This window comes from Haemaphysalis longicornis, unplaced genomic scaffold (assembly GCF_048455015.1).
Source record: "Haemaphysalis longicornis isolate Haplotype H1 unplaced genomic scaffold, Haemaphysalis longicornis Haplotype H1 scaffold_8, whole genome shotgun sequence".
Taxonomy (NCBI): domain Eukaryota; kingdom Metazoa; phylum Arthropoda; class Arachnida; order Ixodida; family Ixodidae; genus Haemaphysalis; species Haemaphysalis longicornis.
The window spans coordinates 32,800,095-32,822,621 of record NW_027526445.1 but is presented as its reverse complement, the minus strand read 5'-3'; the positions used below and the strand labels follow the sequence as shown (position 1 = coordinate 32,822,621).

General features: G+C 50.6%; 2 protein-coding genes across 2 annotated transcripts; both read right to left on the bottom strand.

Moving 5' to 3' along the window:
- Positions 1-1,149: 1,149 nt before the first annotated feature.
- Positions 1,150-17,083, bottom strand: Rpt4 (Regulatory particle triple-A ATPase 4). Its single transcript, XM_077681987.1, has 12 exons — positions 16,921-17,083; positions 15,561-15,640; positions 14,923-14,962; positions 14,664-14,784; positions 13,546-13,660; positions 12,439-12,588; positions 10,045-10,168; positions 9,394-9,455; positions 9,159-9,279; positions 6,277-6,357; positions 3,971-4,042; positions 1,150-1,353 (listed from the first exon to the last, which is right to left on the bottom strand). Exons 1-12 carry the CDS (start codon positions 17,045-17,047, stop codon positions 1,235-1,237), a joined length of 1,212 nt encoding a protein of 403 aa, XP_077538113.1. The 5' UTR covers positions 17,048-17,083; the 3' UTR covers positions 1,150-1,234.
- A 423-nt stretch (positions 17,084-17,506) lies between these two features.
- On the bottom strand, positions 17,507-22,259 carry LOC144148237 (uncharacterized). The gene has a single exon (XM_077679809.1). The coding sequence runs from the start codon at positions 22,257-22,259 to the stop codon at positions 17,961-17,963; it is 4,299 nt and encodes a 1,432-aa protein (XP_077535935.1). The 3' UTR covers positions 17,507-17,960.
- Positions 22,260-22,527: the final 268 nt, after the last annotated feature.

Genomic DNA, 22,527 nt, shown 5'->3' with positions numbered 1-22,527 from the left:
TTCTACCGTACGGCCGAGCCTTGGCTTAGATAACTTTAAGTTCGGCATAGTAAATGTGTTGCCCTTCAACTTAAAGATTTTTGTATATGAACATAATCTGAACATGACTCGGATAACTCCTACATAGAACGAGATGCAATGGAACACAAAATGCCACATGGCAAGGAAAGATTCATGCGCTCACTGCAGCTAACTTCTGCCACTTTTCAAAACGTCTTTGGGCTTATGTACCAGAACAAGTAGTGATGATGATAACTTTATTTTTCCCAAAACCGAGTGAAATAAAACCAGCATTTTTTTCTTCCATTTAAATTCAACCTTTTTTGGCAACTTATGTGAACACATCACAAAATGCTGTCTTTCCTTAGTGCAGCTGACAGGGCAAACTTTGAGCTAGTGCTGCAAAGCTTCAATCCAACACCAGCGAAGAGGTCCTGTGTGTTGATGTCCCATAGGGCGTGTATAAAACACCTAAATATGCCAAAAATAAGGCCAAAGATTGGTCCCATACTTTTACTATGCACCGGTTCCAAGAAGGCACAAATCGTTTGACTGCACTCGCACATCACAGGCAAAAAAAAAGTCACCTAAATTCAAAAATAGTCTGTTCAACGTAGAAAGTGCGGCGAAAGTACATGGTTGAGGCAGCCACCGCCTCTCAACGCATCCCCCAGTAAGCAGTGCTTGTTCTTGTAGACACGCGCATATATCGCCCAAAGTCTAGACAGAACTAACTTGTCAAAACTAGTTTATCGATACACACAGATGGCATGTATTACAGATGGTGTTTAGTCAAAACCATCCAAGCCTTCTTCCTCCGACTCACTAACAAATCATTCATTTACACTATAAAGCTGTCTCTCTTAATGTGCACTGACATCACGCAGCACACAGGCATCTTTTCGATGTGGACTGCGCGGGGCCGCCACGTACTAAATTTACGCACCGGTGGTTAAGACACACCAACAAAAATTTCAAAAAAAAAAAACGCGACTTGCACACTGGCAAATACAGTAATACCGTTTCCGCTAGTTCAACACCATACTCCAAAAACCCCAACCCAAGACAAGAACACACTAAGCCTATTTTGAGACACGCCATTCCCCTCTAGGACAGGCATGCCGGACAAAAAACTTCCACACACCTGGCGAGAGTTAGAAAAAAGGAATTTTATTTCTCGGAGCCGACACTCGTCCTAGCATGCAGTGGGTGGGCGCCTCCTTCCGGGCGGCTTCTACACCGGCTTGTAGTCCAGCTTGGATTCGAGCTTCTTGTTGTCGGCCACCTTGCGCACGGCCTTCATGAAGTCTTCCTCAATGACGTACTCGCGGTCAGCACGGATGGCGAACATGCCTGCACCAAAGGGCACGCTCAACCCTCGTAGTTCAACAAATCCAGACACATGAGAAAAGTCTGCAAAACATGCTTTCCTCGAGAACATTGCACTTGACACACCTCTGGGGAGATGTATAAAAGTGCATTAAGGCGGGACATGGCAAGTGAAACTATTTTTGTTATTAATGGACCGAATTTAGTCAAATTAGGAGAATTTATGTAGTAAACTAACCTATAACAAAACCTCAATCAGTTTAAAAATATTAGTCCAATTAGGAGAATTTATGTAGTACACTAGAATAACAACACCTAAATCACTTTAAAAATATCTTCTGTACTTTTTAAGTTAATTACCTTCACAAAGCTTCCCCAAGACTAGTTAAACTAATTAGTAGGGGTGTGCCAATATCAATTTTTTAATTTCGAAGCGAATTCGAATAATAAAAACAAAGTTCGAATCGAATCGAATATTTTTCAAATACGAATACTTATTGTTTTTTGTAAAATTAAAGTTTTCACCATCTAGAGACACAAAAACTGCAACTTTATTGCGCAACAAATCACACAAAGTAAAATTAGAAATTACACAATACCATTGCACTCAACAAGTTAAGGTCTGCACTCACTTAAATGTTAACATAGAGAAAGGTTAACTGCTCGACATGTTCGGGGAGCAGTGACAACCTCCCGCTCGTCACGACTCCACCAGATACCGAAAGTAGCCGCTCACTTGACACACTAGTGGCTGGCATGCCCAAGCCCGTGCACATTGCCGCGCGCTGATACAGTAAAATCTCAATGATACTAATCTTGCAGGACCGCGAAAAATATTCGTATCATCCGAAATTCGTATGAACCAACACAGACCAAAAAATTAAGCACTGATTTTTTCTGCTTTTTTTAACCCCCATGTCGCAAAGCAGCCCTTTCTGGAGCACGTAAAGCTTCGTGCTCGTCTCCTCACTCGCTGTGCCCAAGCTCGCTACATGCCGCAACAGTCAAGCGTGAACCGCATGGTGCGTTTTTGCACGCGCTTCGCTCGCCTCGGCTCTGCGATCGCTGTATTTTCATGCCCGCATCGACAATTTCGCGCCCGCGGTAGCGCCTACCTCGGTCAGAAAAATGACGCACGACGCACGCGGCAGAATGGAGGAGTCTGACTACTTGCGATGAGATCGAGACAGCCGGCTTGGCTCCGCTGGAGATGGTTAGGCTTAGCACCCCGGCAAATATTTTATGGGCGCTTTCACTAGCGGCGCGGATGATGTTTTATAGTACCGTTTTCGCATGCATTATCAGCTCCTTTACCGCACAAGCAACTTCATGTCTCCCTTGAGCCGCATTTTAAAGAGCGGTTAGAAACGGTCGCTCGAGCGCCCGCGCCACTTCGCGGCTGGAGCCGACGCCATGTTGACGCCGCCGGCCGCACCCCGCGCAGCGTGGGGGTGGTTTTCCGGCGGTGTCAGCGCGCATTGGGTGTGCGCAGAGCGTTTTCGCGAGCAGAAAACAACACCGATACAGTCTGCGAAAGCACGTACCGTTCGCCGTGTTTATGCTTCGCCACTTTGCAGCTGAGACACGCTCTGAATTTATTTTTTTTTAGTTTTGGGTGGTTCGAATATTTCGAACCATAAAAGTGTCATTCGAATCGAATCAAATACCAAAAAATTTGAATCGAATATTCGAAGTTTCGAATATTCGCACACCCCTACTAATTAGGTTACAAGTCCACAAGATTTTTAAGTCAGCGACATCAGGAAGGTCTATTCTGTGCAAGGAAACTATTAGACTATTGCTTTATTTCCTTTGGGTATCTAAAAAGAAAGACAAAAGATTCACTTTCTTTTTGACGTGAAACTATTTCGGATTTCAAAAGGAAGGCGAAACTTTACTTGTTCGTTCTTTATGCCAATCTAATACCTTCCTTCCTCCTTGCACAGAATAGACATCGCTGATCACACTGACATAAAATTTTGTTGACTTCTTGCTTAAGTAAAAGAGCCGTTTTACTTGCCACGTCCTCCCCTTAATAAGGCAACGAAGTGTGCTTTCATCAAATATTTTTAAGAGATCCAAAACATTTCCCTGCATACCAGAATACCGACAACAATATAAAGGAAGCTGGCAGACCTTCAACTCTGACTTCACACCAAGCATAACCGAAAGCATGACAGCTGCTACGAACATCGTGCCTGTTTAATGTCATGTTCGATTAAAAAAATTACCTATCAAGGAATCACCCCATCTTACCGACCACCACACAAAAATTCCCTTGCTCTTACCCTACGCTCGGCAAATATCAGGAAATTGCACTTTCACAATTACGACCAGGCATTTCAGCACGCCCAGTCCGAACGCATTTATTTTCCCCCACATGGCACCTTACTCAACGCAAATTCTGCCAACAATTAGGTACCCTTTATCGTATAGTTCCAAAATACGCACACAACCCGGCCCTCCACCCCCTCCCTGAGCTGGACGAGATTCTCCTGGTGACCTGGGCGAAGACAGCTAGGGCAGCACACGGATTCCTCGACTACAGTTTCACTCCACTGTAGACGTCAATACAGATAGCATACAGAGTGAAACTGCCACCCGGGCTGCCCCAGTGGCGCACTGGCCGAGCGCTCCTCACCTGCCTCGGTGCACACGTTGCGCAAGTCTGCACCGTTGAACCCGTCCGAGAGCTTCACCACGGCCTCCCAGTCTGCGAGGAACAAGGGAGAGGCACAGGTTGACCTGTATTAAGCAAACTACAGCAGTCACACAAAGTTGAGATTCTGAGTGGCCACCAAGGAGGGCTGGACACAAAACAGTGAAGTACGAGAACTCGTGACCGAAAATTTGCCCAAAAAATCATTTTCTGTATTCATGTTATTTACAGTCTACAGCCTTCAAAGCATGTTCCTGCAAAATATTATTTATACCTGTAGCATACGCATTTACCAAGCTGTCGCCCTTTGAAGTCGCCTAAATGAATATTTTCGCATATGTTTCCAAACTTCGTGCCTTGTTTTCTCAGGACCAACTTTTATCCCATGAGGTAAACTGGCAGGTACAATATCTTGGGATATACTTACTGGTTAGATTTGTATCACAATCTTTGCTGCATTAGAAACCTTATGAAATGAACAGTGCAATAAAACCAGAAGAATGCCGGATATCTTTTTGCTAGCAGTTTTTTATGCAGTTCGTTTTATAAAAACTTTGTTAATTAATGACCTGATATTTATGAAGTTTACAGCAATTGCAGAAACAATGCTAAAATTACTGCCGTGTTAAAGTCGCACTCCATGGTCCTTTTAGAGTACAAAGCGTCAAAAAGTATTTGAGTATATTATAGGTAGATAATGAAAAAATTACCAAAACGGAATGGCATAACATGTTGCACAACTCTGAACTTACATAACATGGACGAAAACTGACTGCATATTTGTGCTCAGAACGCTAAAATACCCCTATTGTGTAAATCTCGGGCACACAGGTTACATAACAAAAATGACGTCAAGACCAGTGTCCCCCTTTAAAAGGACTGCTGTTCTCGGCCATAGTAAAACTGCACCTCATTCGCAGTTCTACTTGGAACGAGATTTTAATGCCTTTAGAACATCCAACGTTTCCCACCAATGCTAGTTTCTCTTCGAGCAATTTCAGCGACACACCCACAGAAAGACCGAAGTACCTCCAAGGAACTTCCCGACAAACTTTTCGGCCTGTATTGAGCATGTGCATGGATGACTTCACCTCATTTACCAAATTCTTTTTGACAGGTACCATAAGCAGCTGCTATAACAATGCCCTGCTACTCAACACCGCGCACTACTGCTCGAGTCATGGATATGAAAATCTAAATAAAAGTGTTGCCACGACGACAAACTAAATGTTGCTGCATTTTTATTATGCTGATTATGTTACGTCCAAGCTCAGAGGAACTTTGCAATCTACCAGGGAGCAACTGTTTGCTAGTTTAGGGCAAAACCTAACCTACACCTGGCAAGAGTTGTTCAAGGAAGCGGCAGCTGCCATTATGACTGGATAACCGCCGCAACTTCTAGCAATGCTACAAGCGACTCCCTGCTAGAATTCATTCAGCCAGTTTTCCAGGAAACGCTGCATCACCCAGAACTGTCTTGACAGCCAGTGCTTTTTATGGCGACATTTGAGCTTGCAAAGCCCCAGAAAGTATTTTTGTCACAGAATAGGCCCTGCAAGCTATGCAGCAGTGACTTGTCAGCAACTTTCCAGCACTACCACCTGTGTTACCTTGTCAGCCACCCCCACCGACAGCCTATTTCTGGCGGCAGCCAAAACTTCCACTACGTCCTCAGGCTCTAAACGCGATGGTAACAGCTTGCCACAGTAACACCTATAAAGTGCACCTGGTCCCATCCACCAAGGTATCAGGATCCCTGGTTTCTCACCCACTGCTTCGTCCTAGACAGCAGCCTGCCCAAACAACCAACTTGACTGATTGATTGATTGATTGATTGATTGATTGATTGATTGATTGATTGTAGTGCTAAACGCGCTGACGCAACGCAGGTGATGAGGCGCGCCGTAGTAGAGGGCTGCGGATTAGTTTTCACCACCTCGGGATTTTTAACAGGCACCGAAATCTCATACACACAGGCGTTTTTGCTTTTCGCCTCCATCAGAAAAGCGGTCACCGTCGCTGGGAATCGAACCCGCGACCTTGTGCTCAGCAGTGCACCACCTTAGCCACTGAGCCACCACGGCGGGTGAAACGACCAACTTCATCGCCACACAAGGTTGTTGAAGGCAGCACTTCCGAAAATCATTAGGCAAGGAGCCACTTTAGTGGACATCGCTGCGAAGCCAACAAATAGCCCACTGTTCCCCAAAAACGTCCAACATCCTTCAACAAATTGTCCCGAGACATCCGTGTGACGTAGAAGACACTCGAAGGATCTCTCCACTCACCGACTTCGCCGTGCTTGGTGATGGGTCCAGCATGGATCTTGACAATGTCAAGCCTGGCCTGCTCGTTGGGCAGCGGGATCTCTGCACGAGGGGAAGAAAGCACGCAGAATGAGAGAACGAGAGGGGGAGGGGATATCAAGCAACATTGTCAACAGCTGGGTTGATTGTCCATGACTAACACCCTTGTCATGTCAATAAAGGAGCAATGGTAATGACAGCGTGTTAGGTGGTCTTGTGTTTCAGTCTGCCACTGATGCCTCCACCGGACCACAAAGACAGCATGCTTTATTTTTGATTACTTGATTGTAGTGTTTAAGTGCCGACACAATGCAGGCAATGAGGCGCGCCGTAGTGGAGGGCTCCGGATTGACTTTGACCACCTGGGGATCTCTAGCGTGCACCGAAATCTCGTACACACGGGTGTCTTTGCTTTTCGCCTCCTCCAGAAGAGTGGCTGCCGCGGCCGGGAATCGAACCCACGTCCTTACGCTCAGCAGCACAACACCTCAGCCACTGAGTCTTATTTATTTAACTCCACACCTCACTACTATGGCAGGGAATGATGTTCTATTTTTAGAAAAATCTGCGTTCAAAAAGCACAGGTTTCAAATTACCCGCTTTTCAAATAAACATTATGACACAACAAAAGTTCTTGGCTGAGCGCACGCAACACTTTGAAATGCTCCTCTTTGCTGATGACATTAAGATCTTTCGGCCTATAGACAGGGCTAGCGAGTGCTCTCTTCTACAAGATGACATCAACACCGTGTCAGCATGGTGTTCAGCAAACATGCTTCGCATCAACCCATCAAAGACCAATGTGATATCATACCATCGTCGACAGGTGCCGATTCAATTTTTGTATAAGCTGCATGGGGGTTCCATTACTCGAGCGTCAACAGTGCGGGACTTGGGTGTGCACATTGACTCATCACTAAGTTTTAAACACCACATTGAAAAAACAGCCAGCGATGCAATGAAATCCCTTGGACTCGTAACACGTGTCACGAAAGAGTTCACTGATCCTACCTGCTATTTGTCCCTGTTTCGGGCTATTGTACGTTCCCGGCTAGAGTACTGCTCGGTTGTATGGAACTCTGTTCCTCAATACTTGTCACTGTCTCTGGAACGAGTCCAGATGAGATTTGTTAGAATCTATTATGATCGTTACCTTTTCAGGAAAATATATTACACGTATGACAGAATACTCGACCACACTGGATTAAGCAGACTGAGTGACAGAAGAACACTCCTCGATATGTGCTTTCTTCACAAGCTCACTCATGGAGCTGTTGACTCTGCCGATTTGCTAACTTCCATCAATTTTCATGTCCCCACACGATGCCGTTCCTCGCCGCTATTTTATCCTGACGTCAATCATAAAAGTCCTGTCCAGAGAATGCAACTCCTTTACAACTCACTTGAAGTGCCTGATCTGAGTATCTTTGATCGTTACAGCACTTTTGTGCAAGCTGTTAAAAACTCATCTAAAGCCTGAGTGTGTACTTATGTGTTGTAAAATCAGGCGAGTCAGCCATGTAATCCTTGTTCCATTGAAGTTATTTTCATTTCTCATGCTCTTTTTTCGCTACGGTACACATCTTCTGAGTGTGTTCTGAGTGTCTTCTTTTGCGTTGTAGAATCGTGTGAGTCAGCCTCATAATGTTTGATCCATTGATGTTATTTTTAGTATACTCTTTTTTCCCCATTGTACACATCTCCCTTTTCTATCCTTTCCCTTGTTTCTTCTGTGCACCACGCTGAAGGCGTCATGCTGTTTGTGGGCACTTATCTAAATAAATAAAATAAATAATGCATTCGGTGGAGCAGGCAAAAAGCCTGCCATAAGTACATTAGCAACACTTCAATAAATGTTAACAGGCTATCGCTTGCTTGGTTCAGATGATGAACCTCTGGCCCCTTTGAGCGATTCAAACCCTCCAGTAAATTATACCCCTGTCATACGGGCACTTTCAATCGCGATTGAGTCGATCCGGATCGAGCTCAATCCGGATCGGGTGCATGCTACACGGCAGTTTCAATCGTGATCGAGCTCGATCCCGCTCGAACTCAATCCTGGTTTCTCAAGCGCGATCGAGGCTTCCAAGCACGATCGAACGAAAGCGGCGATACCCTCGTCCCCGCTCAGTAATGACACAGAAGGTGAAAACTTCAACTAATGCCACAAATTGTGTCAAATAATTTGACCGAAATAAGCGTGCGGTAACATTTCCATAGTTACATATACCTACGACCGCGCGAAGTTACCAAACGCCGGCCGCAAATACATTGTTAGCGCCATCTGGCGCACACGAGTGCAATCGGTGCAACTTCTCGATCGCGACTGAAACGGGCCGTGCAGCAGCGGCAGTGCGTCGAGCGCGCTCGAAAACTCGATCGCGATTCACTTCAATCGCGATTGAAAGTGCCCGTGTGACAGGGGTATTAGACAACTGGCGCTCGTAGTTCTTGCCAGTTGGTTCAATCATAAGTGGTACGGTGCTCCAGTAGCAACGCAGTGATGATGACATTTCCTCCGCTTGATCCTCTAGAATTTGCACTGCTATTCCCAGCATCACCCAATCCGTGAAGTTCACAGGGCGACCACCGTCCGGCGAAAGTGGGGAATTCCGAACGAAATGGAACTTGGATTAAATGCTACACTCTGCTTATTTCGCCTTGAACATCTTTTCCTGGCCAAAGCAATGTTCTACACAGTCGTCTTTTATGGTCCCCTTTGTGGGGCAAGCGCTAAGTGGTGGAAATATAACGAGAATCCAGAAACGTCGAGGCGTAACCACCTGAATCCACTCGCACTTTGGCTAGGCCTAACCACCGCACAGGGCGAGAGCAAAGGCGCGTGGGCATGAATGGCCACTTGCCAATTTTGCGGTCCAGCCGGCCGGGGCGGAGGAGAGCGGGGTCCAGGGTGTCGGGCCGGTTGGTGGCCATGATGATCTTGACCTGGCCCAGGGAGTCGAAGCCGTCCATCTGGTTCAGCAGCTGCGCACAAGACAGACGGTCACACGACAGTCAGGAGTGGAAGCGGAAACCAGTGCACTCTTTCAAGCTGGAACAGCGGAAGAGCAGCAGCGAAAGAAAGAAGGAAGGACTCACCTCCATGAGAGTCCTCTGAATCTCGCGGTCTGCCGACGTTCCCTCGGAAAACCTACGGCCGCCTGGAGACAGCAAAAGAGAAGGAAAAGAATGGACACGTGTAGTACACAATGGCTTTTCGACATTTCGATCTGGCCGATCCCTCAAAGGGGTTGCTGACTTTGCATACAGCGTCCTGCGAGAAGAGCGACACTGTCTCTGTGCAATCCAAGTTGAGACGCTTTGTGCTCTACACTTATCCGACAAAAAGGACAGGCAAGCTTCCCTGCTGGCACTCGAGGTACGGTACTGCCCACAACTGGACGAGATTCGAACCTTGTTTCCAAACAATTTTCCTTCACGGGGAACAGGAAGAAAGGGGGTCTTTCTTTCCCTCTCTTCTTTGCATAAGTGTGCCTAAGTGTGCCTTTGCATTAGATGTGTCTACACGATAACTGCCAAGTGACCATATGTGGAGCATGGGTAGAGGGAAGGAAGACAGTCAAAGAAAAACACCATCTGTGTTATTCGATAGTTACTTATAGCCAATCCCGTCCATGTCGAACAGGGCATCCCCCAACGAGCCGCTTGAGACAATGCTTCCTTTGCTCTCTCAGCCAGTCGTCAACAGCACCCTCGTGCCCCACAGTACGCAGAGAGAAGCCCTCTCACCAATGGCGTCGATCTCGTCCATGAAGATGACGCACGGCTGGTGGTCGCGGGCGTAGTTGAACATCTCGCGGATCAGCCGGGCACTCTCGCCAATGTACTTGTCCACAATGGCACTGGACACCACCTGCAAGGGTCCCCCGGAAGAGAGGGAGAGAGGGGGAGAGGGCGGGCAGTCAGGCTTCACACTCCACCCCACTTGCAACAAACACTGCGGCCTACAACAACACAGCGGAAAAAACAACGAACAGTCGAAGCCCAGCACCGCCAACTTTGCCACATGCTGTGCGGCGAAATGGACTGCCCATTACAGATGCCATATCTCTGATCATCGGCTGGAATAACCAAGCCTGATACTATCGGCAAGCTCCAGCCCCTGGAGAAGTGTGCAGTCACAGGCGCTACGTGCATAGCTCACACTTTTAAACAGAAAAACCAGTTGCGCCACTGTGCGCCTGTTATTTGTGCTGCATTGTCCATCTTTCCAACCCTCAAAAAAAGTTGGCAACTCCAGCCTCTGAGTGATCACACTAGACCTCCTGACTGCCCTTGTCATTTCCTGCTGCAAACTGAACCAGGACATAAAGAGAGGCAGGGAATGTTTTTCCAGTGCCTTCTAGACAAAAGAAAAAAAAAAAAAAAGAAAGAAAGAAAGCAAAAGTGAAAGCGCATTCTCCAGGTCCGAACTAATCAGCCATTAAAAAAGGGAACAGAGAAAAAACATGTTGCTGTGACAATTTGAAATTTGCTAATCATAAAAAAAAAGAAAAGAAACTTGCCCAACAATGTGTTTCCCTTTAAGTTTATTTACATTGTCATTGTGTATTTAAAAAAACACGGTGTACATAATATTTTCCAATGCAATAAGAACATAACGAAGTCGCTTGTGAGGAGGCACCCCCTTGGTAATTCTACCTGGCAAACCAACAGCAAGATTCCACATTGCCGAGTTCCAATTTAATGCGTACGGTGTGAGCTGATGCCACAGCGATGAAACAAGAGGCCTGAAAATGTTTACGCAGTGGCTGTCAAACAACTGGTATCCGTGTAAAAAATAATGCCACAGCCAAAATGAAAGGCATAAACGATGCTCATTTTAAACATACACAACAAAATAATCCGAACATCCTGGTCCATTTACACGTGAATACAGAACAAGTGAACAAGCCACGCCTGCATCAACGGCATTCAACAGTAGTGTGTGTGATGTTTCTGTAAACAGTGCAATATACGGCTAGCCTCACTGCTTTTGGAATACCAGAGTCGACTGGGACCAGGCCTGTGCAATCCTCTGGTACAAATAGATTCATTGACTGATAATGAGGTTTAAGGCACCAATGCTACACAGGTGATGAGGCATGCCGTAGTGGAGGGCTCCGGATTAATTTTGACTACGTGGAAATTTTTAACACGCAGCGAAATCTCAAACACGCAGCATTTTCACTTTTCGCCTCCATCATAAGAGTGGCCGCCATGGCTGAGAATTGAACCCACACCCTTGGGCTCAGCAGCACAGCTCTGGTACAAACAGACCAACTGCCTGTTACCACACACTACAATCTTAGCAATACCTTTGAAACAGATTTACTCCAAATATTTTTTCTTTTGTTCCCATGCTTGTACTACTAAAACTGCTACCGCCATCATGTGGTGTCCAACCCGCACACCACATCCAATCCTGCAGAACCTTCTCCAAGAGAGAGAGAGAAATGACCTTAATTGCGTTGTCCGGCGGGGGGTGCGGGTCAGGCCACGCCGGGCTTTGCCGTCACCCCTGTCTATCTACCTATTCTATAGTTCATCTCAGAAGCTAGCTGCAGCACTGTGGAGGCTACATTGTTGTCCCCCTCAGGGCGCCTAACTCACCGCGAAGGAAGCGACAAAAGGCGCCGGGGCCGTGCGGTGCCACTTGCCGAGAGGGGAGAAGGGAGTGTCCTTTCAGGACCCCCTTCACGGGCGCCCTCAGTGGGCGCACTATTGATAACAATGTAGCCTCCACAGTGCTGCAGCTAGCTTCTGAGATGAACTATAGGTATCGGGCTGACCTCGAAGCAAAGGGCCTGGCCTGCGGCTCGGGCTACTAGGGGTGTCCCCGCCCCGCCTCCTGTCACCGTTCCCGAGGGAAGCAACCAGGGGGGAGCGCGGGTTCTCCTTTTGCCGTTGCCGCGCCAGAGCAGCCTCGAGCCGCTGGACGGCCCTGAGCTGGAGTCCGTGCTCCATAGAGCCGATCATGTCGCGAACGTCCGGTGGGAGGCCGCGGCCTCCGTCACGCGCACAGTGTTCTTCGCAGCCCCACATGAGATGGGCAAGGTCCGCGGGCACTCGCGCACACACCTTCTCCAACACCCTGTGGCCCAACGTGGGAGGAAACAAAAAGGATGAGGGGGGGACGCCCACCTTGAGGAAGTTGGCTTCGATCTGGCTAGCCACGGCTCGTGCCAGCAGCGTCTTGCCCGTGCCGGGGGGACCGTACAGGAGGCAGCCCTTGGGCGGGGTGATGCCCACACGCTGGAACAGCTCGGGGTTCAGCAGGGGAAGCTCGATCACCTAGCACACCACCAACGGCAAAGACGAGGCTAGGTTAATAAGCCCCTTACAACAGGAGACGGCTGACGATAGCTCGTAACCATTTCATGTACCGAGCAGTACCCTTATGGCCCTCATGAGCAGAATGAATACGTTGTGAAGTTGCTGCCTCCCGAGTGCGCCAGGTCACTTTCGACTGCGGTACGGCAAAGACAAGCACTCTCTAGCTCAATTTGCCTGGACCCACTAGTTCCTGAAAGTTGGTAACTAGAACCTAACCCAGCTTGCTGAACACTTGATCTACAAGATGCAGCTTGGGTTACGGCTAAACACTTTAAACCAAATGGCATTTTGTTCCCAGGCTCAGTATTTCACGCGTTCACGCAAAAGGGCAGTTTCAGGTATTTTGTGGGTGCTGCATTTGGGAAGACCGTGGGCACACGGAATGAAAAATGGCCATGCTGCTTTCATGCAGCCTTGCTGTGTCTAAATTTCTGTTATCTATTTTCTTAAACAGCAGGTAAGCAGTCAGGGACCACACAAACTTGCTAATATTTCCTGCACGTGCACAACTGACAAAATTATTAAAAAAAAAAAAACAATTCTAAAAATAAAAAGCAAGGTGCTGCACTTTTTCAGAAGGAAGTACTTGTGGTCTATAGCATTCACAATGCCATATGAAGTTCCTAAGTGTGATTTTAAATAAATAATGTTCTTGTGCAACGAAACCAGGCTTGTTTCAGATCAACTGAGCACTCAAGCATTCACACATTGCTACTTCATTTAAAAAACAAACAAACAAAAAGGACCATGCAGACGACGTGTTCTACAAAAGGTTTAAATTCTAAAATGTCAGTGATGCATTTCCCACCCAAGACCTCCCCAATCAGCTTCTGAATTGCCCCCTCCTCCTTGTAGCTCAGTTATCTGAGGAACAAGATTGCCCAGGCGGTATTTCTTCCACCGGCGACCTCTCACCTCCCTGAGCTCGCGTATCTGCTCGGCGAGGCCTCCGATCATGGAGTAGGAGATGTTGCCCGGGTCCTCGTGCGACATGTTGTACACCAGGGGGTCCACCTCGCGGGGAAGGTGCCTGCATGGGGTTGCCAACACATCCGCCAGAGTTACTCAATTTACACCAGTTTGCAAAACTACCATAGGTGCCATGCATCAAAAACCGGTCCACAGTTAACCCCCTGTGCTGGGGGAAAAACAGGGGCAAGCATGGTACGGGCAAATAAATTAGACTGCCATCTGTCGACAGAAAGTCGAAGCAGTGCTCACGCGCTTGAGGCTGCTGCCTTAATTCATAAAAGAAAAACCTTGGAAACACAAGTAAACAGTACCCGATCTAGTGTTTTCTAGTTTGGAAAGCAAAATATATTTTATTGAGTTGTACTGAGTAAATGTTTAGAAAAGCCCAGTTTCTGTTCCCCAGGTGTCACACCAATACACCTTCTGCCCCCAGTTTCAACAAATCAGGGGTGTTTACACAGTCTGCATTCTGAAGCAGAGTTCCACAACTGTTCCATATTGGAGAACTCTGAACACAACCGCTTGAGCTTTGGGCTAAGGGCACTGACCACGAGACTACACGATCTACTGAATTCTGGACAGATTTGTTCCTTCCTTCAGTGTGAAAGTACGCCCAGAGACAGGCAGCAATCTGAGTGTTAGGTTAGGTACAAAGCAGACGAGGAAAGGAACCTCTCAAGTCTGGCCCACATTCTTGCTGTGTTTCTTTTCACCCAAAGTGCTTTGATCTGAACGAAACGGCCCGATATGCCTAACAGGTGCTGCTTGCGCATGCTATCACGCACAACTTCGAAGCTAATGCTGAGACTCGCAGACCTGCAGCCACTGCAAAATATCGAGCTCGAATGCACCAGGGCAGCTTAGCTTTCGTTTGTGCATACATTGTGCAAGGACATTCAAGAACCATCGCTGCACAGCAATGAAAGATTGATTTGAATTGTCTGTGGAGCTTGGACGACACCCAGTCAGATTTTCATCACGTTTTCCAAACTCTTGCTCAGCTTCAGACCACAGAATACGCTAGATTGGTGCCCGTCTTCAGGGCATTGTTCCACACTCACCTCATGATGGTTAGGGTGGTCATGTCCAAGGCCACACGGGTTCCCGACTTCAGCTTGGCTTTATCCAGCTGCCGACGGCAGCCGACCACGTAGCGCGGCCCATTCGTTGCCTTTACGATGACTGCAAAGCAATGTTCAATGCAACACTGCTCTCAGAACAGACGCCAATTTCAAACAAGTTGAAAATTACATCGACAGAAAGCAAAGAATAAAAAAAGAGCTCTGAGAATGGAAGCTCCATCAGAGAATAACTACTCACATTTTTCCTCTGTAAGTTGCTTGAGCACTTCGCCAACAATCTGCAACATACATTACGCAAGCTCTGTAAGATCACCACCAGCACTCACAACCTCTGGCAAAGTCGAGACTCCAATAAAGCTCGCCAGGGCTTCAACGAATAAAAATTCATCCAATCTTCAATTTAAAAGCTCTCTCTCTCTCTCTCTCTTATTTTTTACACAACATCAATAAGAACAAATCCGTAAAAAAGGACACAGCAAAACTACAGGCACCTGGCACATATCAGTGTACACGGCAGTTATACGTAGCAGTCTCACGCATTCGTGCGCTCGTCTCGGTGGTTTCACCAGCAAAGCTTGCCCATCATTACAAAAATTCGGCGCGATTCGGTTTTCAGAGGCGCAGCAGCCATTTCTGTGGCACACTGACCGAGGTTAACAACACTGTACCACAAACTCTGTCATTTTTAACTCCTGCTGGCACTGTTAAAACCACCTGACAGGCAGCCAAAATAATGCCCGAATGTAAATGAAAGCGGTTTAAGCTACCCTTACTGAGCTGCTTATCAGGGAATGTGACCAGTAACATGCAACTGGGAAGGAATTTGTTTTCCGAGACAGGCTGACACACTTCAAGAATACGCTGTCCAGTCCTCACCTGGCCAACACTCTGAAGGGCCTTGAGGTCATTCTCAGACTTCTCGTACTGCTTGTTCAGCTCCTTCAGGTTCTCCCGCACTGAAATCAATAGAGAGGTGTGAACACAACAGGGTCAATTACAGACAATCTGCCCCTGCTTACTGGAAATGCCTGCAGCGACAATGGATTCGATAAACGGATATTAGCATCGATGCGCTGAAATGAAGCTAGAGCCATTCCCCACTTTACTTCATAAGCTTGCAGTTGTAAGTTCACATTGGAACGCATTGAACTCCTGCCGGGTTCGGTCAGAGAGAGAAATGTTTAACAGCCAACTAAGAACGAACGAAGGAATGAACACTTTTCTACTGTACTACCGGCCATGCCACTTTTATTCATACGAAACATGGTTCTGTGAACAAAAGACGGTCCCCGAACTCAACGTACCTTCAACTACAAAGAAACTGCAGTGTGAACATGGAACCGAATTGAGGGCCATTTCACAACAGGAAAGCGACTTACCACTATTTTACCACTCTACGCGGGTTTTGAGATACACTGATGCCTGTTTATGTGCCGAGACATCGTGGTTATGGTTACCCCTACTTTGTGCAACACCGCGCGTGTCATGCTAATTCCATAGAGCTACCACAACTGAGATTCGCGGCTTGTCAGTACGGAGCTGTGAAGTCTCCTGACGGGTCACATATCCACGCGAGGGGTTTGGCCAATGACGATGACAGCGGCCGTCAGAGGCTCACGTCCACTGCCACAATTCTTTCGCTTTCAAAGCACAAGGAAGACGTCTCCCCCTAGAGATTTTTTTTTTTTTTTTCTGGAGACGACGAGGCCGTTGAGGCTTGGCCCCACGTCAAAACAAGCAGAGTCCTGACTCCTGACCAATGGCTGGAATGCTCCTAGTTTTATCTTCATTTTCGGGCCATGGGCCTCGTTACCTGATTACGTCCGCCTTGCTGACGCAGTTTTGTCAAAGCTGGCGGACAGACCTAAGAATTACACGACAAGCAAAGTCCTTGCTAACAGACGAACAAATTGACTGTCACAAAGGTAAAACTCTAGCTCACACACTTCTACTCATATCTCTTGTTTCATGACAAGACAGGGCCCGCCATGCACGAAACAAACCCCGGTTGGCCAAGCCGGCATTATTTACCACAATAAACCACGACGTCCTTGCGCGCTTGCGGCAATAACCTGTATAAAGATAAAGATATAAGCGACCTGTTTTGGAACAAGCACCGAATGATTTGAAACGTTTTCTGCTAACGTGAATCAGCGTTATTTCAAGCGAGCCCTTTGACCGCACTCAGGTAGACGGAAGATTGAGAACCAAGGCGTATTTGCCCTCTACCACTTACAGTCTTTGAGCTTGCTTTCTAGCTCCTTATGCTCGGTCAACTTCTTTCGGTAATCTTCGAGACATCTTTCGCGTCCTTGCTCTCCCGTGGAAGAAGGCACCGCTGGCAGGACAGCAGCCGCCGCCATGTTTCTCTTTTTGTTGCGGCCGTGATTTGGATCTGGATCTGTCTGCGCGCGCCACCGGGCATGACGCAATTTTGCCACTTTGGTCCGTGCCGGAGTAATGTCAGCAACCATGTGCAGCTACTGATATTTTAGCGGGAAATTTAAATGCCGACATGAAACACGCGTTGCTAGTTCGCTCATTGAGCGACTGCTGCAGCAACGCCATCACCCCACAAATTTTAGGGGTTTAGAATAAAAGAGTGCAAATTCTTTTAGCTGACTGGTCGCACACTTTTTTCAAGTAATGCGCAGGCGTCACAGCGGTGAGGGGCGTCGGCGCATTGTATCAGCTTGTTTTTGTGCTATGCCGTTAATCTTAGTATCGCCAGCTCCCATGTTTCGCGGGCGCTCCTACGTGCGTAACACATTTCACTGCAGTTCACTTTTTCAACTTTTATTGGACTAGAAAAAAAACGGGTACATGGAAGGCGGTTTTCAAGTGAAGGAAATTTCACGTCGGGGAACGCGAACAGCTGGTGATGTGTAAAGTAGCGCGCAGCAAGAAAACCAGTCATGGCTTTCAACAACCATCAGCTAACCTGAAACACCTTTAGCACCTAACCACTGTTTTCTGCGAACTCACACAAAGTAACCAAGGCCCTAACCCCCTCTTGCGAAAACAAGCATTGACACCGATTCACAGCCGTCGCGAAGAAAAAAAAGTGGAAAGAGCGTCACCCTGCTGTGAACAAGTTGAGCGTGCGAGGAAAAACTTGAACACAAGATGACACACTAACACGGCTACGGATGGGCGAAAAAAAAAAAACGGCCAAGGTTGTCTGTGGTACAGGTGTCCAAAAAGTGTAACAGGGGCAAACACTCCAGTCCACAAAGCTGTAGGGGATCCTAACGAAACAAAGCTCCCTCTGTCCAGTCACTTGTGCTTCCAAAAGAAGTCTCGGAATTTGGTGCGGATCTTGCCCATCGGCTTGGGGCCCTCGGGAGTCTTCTTGTCGCCGCAGGAATTCAGGTCATCCGGCGGGGTCCCCGGCATCACTTCACCGTCAAACGAAGCATCTCCCTTGGCTCCATCCTCGGCCAGGGCCTGCGGAGGAACCGCCACCGTGCAAGCAGCTGCATCACCCTTGTTCCCGGGCCCGTACAGCTCCAACTCGCAGCACTGAGCATTGGGGCTATGGGTTCCGGAATCCTTGTTCTCGATAGCCTCTGCAGACTGAGCTCCGACGCTGACATCGGTGAGTGGGGGTTCTCCCCCGCCACCCGTAGACGACGTTGAGGCGGCTTCAATCATGTTGGACCCTACGAGCGTCTCCATGCTGAGCGAGTGGCGCTGCGGCGGAATCGCCTCGGGGTGCTCGTTCATCGGAAACTCGTAGAAGGACAGCGAGTCACGATCAGTGCCCAAGGCGGCAGTCACTCCGCTGGAACCAGTTTCCCCGACCCCGGCGGTAGCAGCGACGTCGACAGAAGCCCAGCGCTGCTTGAGCGACGGCTTCCGTGGCTGCCCTTCCATGTAGAGGGTGCTGAAGTCGGCGTCCGACCGGACCATCCGGCAGGCAACCTGCTCCGAAGACTCGTGGTCACCCGATGCAGCCTCCATCCGGGGTCCAACCATGGCCTCGGCGGTCGCCAAGAAAGGTCCCCAAGGGTTGTTGCCAACAGCTGCCGTCGCTCCAGCAGCCTCCGCACCTCCGTCGCAGCTTGCAGCCGCGCCGAGTGGGGTGGACCAAGGGTGCAGGGTTCCAGCTGCCATGGGGCCCATTTCTGGGATCGCGGGGGACGAAGTAGTAATCCGGTCACAGCTCGCCAGAGCCTTGTTGCTTGAGCCCTTGAGGTCACTAGCGCCATCGCTGCCTTGGTCGTACGTCCACCACGGACAATCGTACATCAGCGCCCGCGATGCCGCCGTCGTCGCATCGCTGGAGCAGCGCGCAGGGCTGACCGCCGAGGCCTCGGAGCCCTCTTTCAGCTTGTTCCAGCTGCTGCCGTTCTCTGGATATCGCTCCGATGCAGCTGAGCGCTCCTCGAAGCCAGCTTGGCCCCGGCTCTCCGAGAAGCGTACCGAAGCGCGGCGCTTTGATTCTTCGTACTCTTCGCTGTCGCTATCCAAAAGCAGGTACTCAACGGTCTCTTCGACGAAGTAAGGTACAAGTTGTGGGTCTCGGTACTCTTCCTTCAGGGCCTCTTCCATTCCCTCGGCTACGGCCATGGAGCGGAGCCCACCGCGGCGCATCTTGCACGAGCAGACACGCACGACGCCCTGGCTGTCTCCCGAGCCCGGGCTGCCGCAGCAATCGCCGCACTTGCTGCAGAAGGCGTCTTGGCGTTGGTAGCTTCCCGTGCAGTCGGCGCCTCGCGTGTCGGCCACGGCTCCTTTGTGCGAAGCGGTGAAAGGATCGTCGCCCCTCTCGGACAGCGCTCCTCCCCGTTGGCGCCGCTGGTCTTGCGGCTGCTCTTGGTTGAACGAATCGCCGCGTCCTCTCGCTCCACCGCAGAAGTCTCCACCAGCAGAGCGAGTCTCTTGCGCGATCTTTGAAGCCTCACCCGGAGAGACGTGGGTTGGCTGGAGAACCGGGGCTATCGAGCCGGTCGGGGAGGACCCAGTGTGTCTTTCTAGAACGTTGCTGTGGCCACTGGTGTTGATCGCGAGCAGTTCAGGGTCACTTTCTTCAGCGTCGGCTCCGTCCGCACCGGTGGTTCCCTCTTGCTTGGCATTGTAGTCAGCTGCGAGACCCTCGAGGTGCTCCCTGAGCGTGGTCGTGTCCTCGGCGAAGTTGATGACGATTACGTCGCTCGCGAGTGACGTGTTGTCCGGTACCTTCAGGTCCTTGGCGAGTGGCGACTGTGGCTCCGAGATGTCCGAGAAGCCGTCCCCTTTGGACAACGAGGAACACGAGGTCGAGGTCAGTGCAGAAGACGATGTTTCGGGATGCGCAGAATCACCTTCGGGGCTCCTCGAGGGCGCATTCGACGAGGGACCGGACGATGAGGCCCCGCAAGCGTCACTCAGGGCCTGCGCCTGTGCCGCCGCCTCCGCTCTCTTAGCGGCTGTCTTTATAGGGCTGCATTCTTTGAGAAAGACGTTCATCTCCTCGAAAACCATTGCCGGGCCATCTTGATTGGGCATTCTGTTGGCTCCGCAGATCGACTTGCGGTAGGTGTCCTCCCGGGGCGAGGACGTAGATGTTCCGTTCGATACCAGACTATCCAGGTATATTTCGGAGCTACTGGTGGGCGGTTCGTCGAGATAGGACGCCAGGGAAATGTGCTCACCGTCGGACAGAGCCTCGTCTAACACTCCGTTCATTTCAACTTTCCCGAAGTTTGGCCCCGCGGCGCCGTTACAGACTATGGCGTCTCGTTTCGACTCGTCTGTCTTTCGGTAGGCTGACTGCGTTTCTTTCACTTGAGCGTGCACCGATGCCTGACACCCACTCTTGCTTCCTTGCTTTTCTTGCGGTCGGGAGGGCTCTTCATTTTCATGCGTCTGAATGGACACGCTGCGAGAGTTGCCGTCTGGCCACTCATCTCCAGAAGGCGATGTTAGTCCGCCCGCAGAGTAGTCGCTGCCCGCGCTCATTGAGCTTCGCGGGCCAGGGGTCAGGTATCGGTCTATCTGCTCGTTGAATGAGAAGTTTTCTGCCACTTGGGTTGAAGCGTCAGCAGATGACCTCCCGGTGTTGGTCGGGCCCGTTCCAGCAGCCAGGGTAGCAACCTGGCTCCGGAAGACCGATACGTCAAAGTCGCTCCACTGGGGAGTTTTGGTTTTAGGCGCGGCTGCCTGACCCTTGTGGGCCGAACTTTTCTCGTGGTGGCCTTTTTTTCCTCCGCCAGGGGGGCGCGCTGCAGTCGTTGAAGCCTTCGGCGGTGCGGCGGTGGCAGCAGCCTTGTCGCCGTCGCCCTTCTTGTCAGGGCTGTTCTCTTCCTGCGTCACGACGACGTTAGAGCCAACCACCTCGGCTTTGTAGCGCATACGGCGCTCGTGGCGGCTCGGCCTCTGTTCCTTGGGCGGTGACACCTTTGGCGTGGACGGGACAGGCTTGCTGCCTTCCCCCGCCGCGCCTCGGCACTCCTGCTTTCCGCCGGCGTCCTTGAGCACCGTGGAGCTGTAAACGCGCGGGCTGTTACGGAAGGGCGGTGCGCGAGTGTATGTCTTGGCGTTGTTACCCGCGGGCCCGCTCACCGGCCGTTCAGCCGTGGACTTGTTGAACGTCATGTTCCCCATGCGCTTCTTGGGCTTGGCCCCGAGGATGTCCGATTCCGGAATGCCACTGTCCTGGCTCCGGCGGGCTGTCACGGCTCCTCCACCTTCTCCTCCTCTTCCTCCTCCTCCAAACTTGGACTTTGCGCCGCCTCCGGTGGCCTGCTGGTTCGCCGACGACGTCGGAATGCTGGGGGCGCTGTGCTGCTCGGGCTTCTTTGGCAGCGGGGGCGACGCGCCCTCGGCTCCGAAGGCAGCCCTCACGGAGTAGGGGAGCGGCGCGCTGGCCGCGTCTTTGTTCCGGAACGAGGCGGCCCGCGGAGGCCCCTGCTGGTGCGTGGGAGGAGACGGAGTCTTGGTCGCGGTGCCCGACTTGCTCGAAGTCGCCGCCAGGAACGGCGGCAGGTGCATGTGACTGGCTGGAGTCTTGCTCTCCTTGCGCGGGATCCGCGGGTTGTCCCTCGCCCGGAACTGTCCTCCTCCAGATGGGTTGCCCCCCACGGCGGCCGTGGCGCCGCCAAACTGCTTGCTGCCTCCGGCGTTGGACCTCTCAGGCGGCAGGTTCGGTCCTGGAACCCAGGCCGGCGCGGGCGTCCTGGGCGGGAACATCTGCTTGCGGCGCCGGCTCTGTGCCCGCTGGTGCCACTCGAACGAGCGAGGAGGCCTTCCGAAGGGCGGCAACGGCGGCGGGGGCGGAGTGGGTTCGAGTCTGCCGGCGCCCCCAGCCGCGTTCACCTTGTCCGGGATGTAGCGGTAGAACGTGCACCCGTTCCACTCGAACTGGACGATCTTGGCCTTCTCCTTCTTGAAGACTCCCGGTACTCCACCGGCCGCGCAGAGCTGGACGTCGGGGGGCGGGGGCCCTCCTGGAAAGAAGGGCACCAAGAATGGCGACCCCAGGGGTCCGTAGCGGGGCGGCCACATGGGCGCGCTGGGCCGGGCGGCCCACACGGGCGGCACTCGGCCGCCGGCGTTCTCCCGACGCCTCTTGGCGGGACCGCTGAAGCGCATCGGACCTCTCTCCTCTCGGGTCGCCGTCAGGCCAAAGGGAACTGCTCCAGCTGGGCGCGCTACGTCCCTTCTGCGGAGGCGGCTCGAACCGAATGCCGGCTGAGGCTCGAGGCAGCACGCTCCGTGCGCCTGCTGGCTCGTCGTCGGCCTCATCGGCACATGCCGCGAGCCACGCCTCCCGTGCCGCTGAAGATGATGAAGAGCCCGCGATTGACTCGCCACCGCTGTGACTCGCAGGGCGCAGTATGCTGATCGCGAAGTCTTCATA

Coding starts and splice junctions, on each gene's coding strand:
- LOC144148237 (XM_077679809.1), bottom strand. CDS start 22,259: ATGCGCTTCAGCGGTCCCGCCAAGAGGCGTCGGGAGAACGCCGGCGGC.
- Rpt4 (XM_077681987.1), bottom strand. CDS start 17,047: ATGGCGGCGGCTGCTGTCCTGCCAGCGGTGCCTTCTTCCACGGGAGAG. Junction 15,641..16,920: donor AGAAAGCAAGCTCAAAGACT/GTAAGTGGTAGA, acceptor TATTGATTTCAG/TGCGGGAGAACCTGAAGGAG. Junction 14,963..15,560: donor CCCTTCAGAGTGTTGGCCAG/GTGAGGACTGGA, acceptor TGTATGTTGCAG/ATTGTTGGCGAAGTGCTCAA.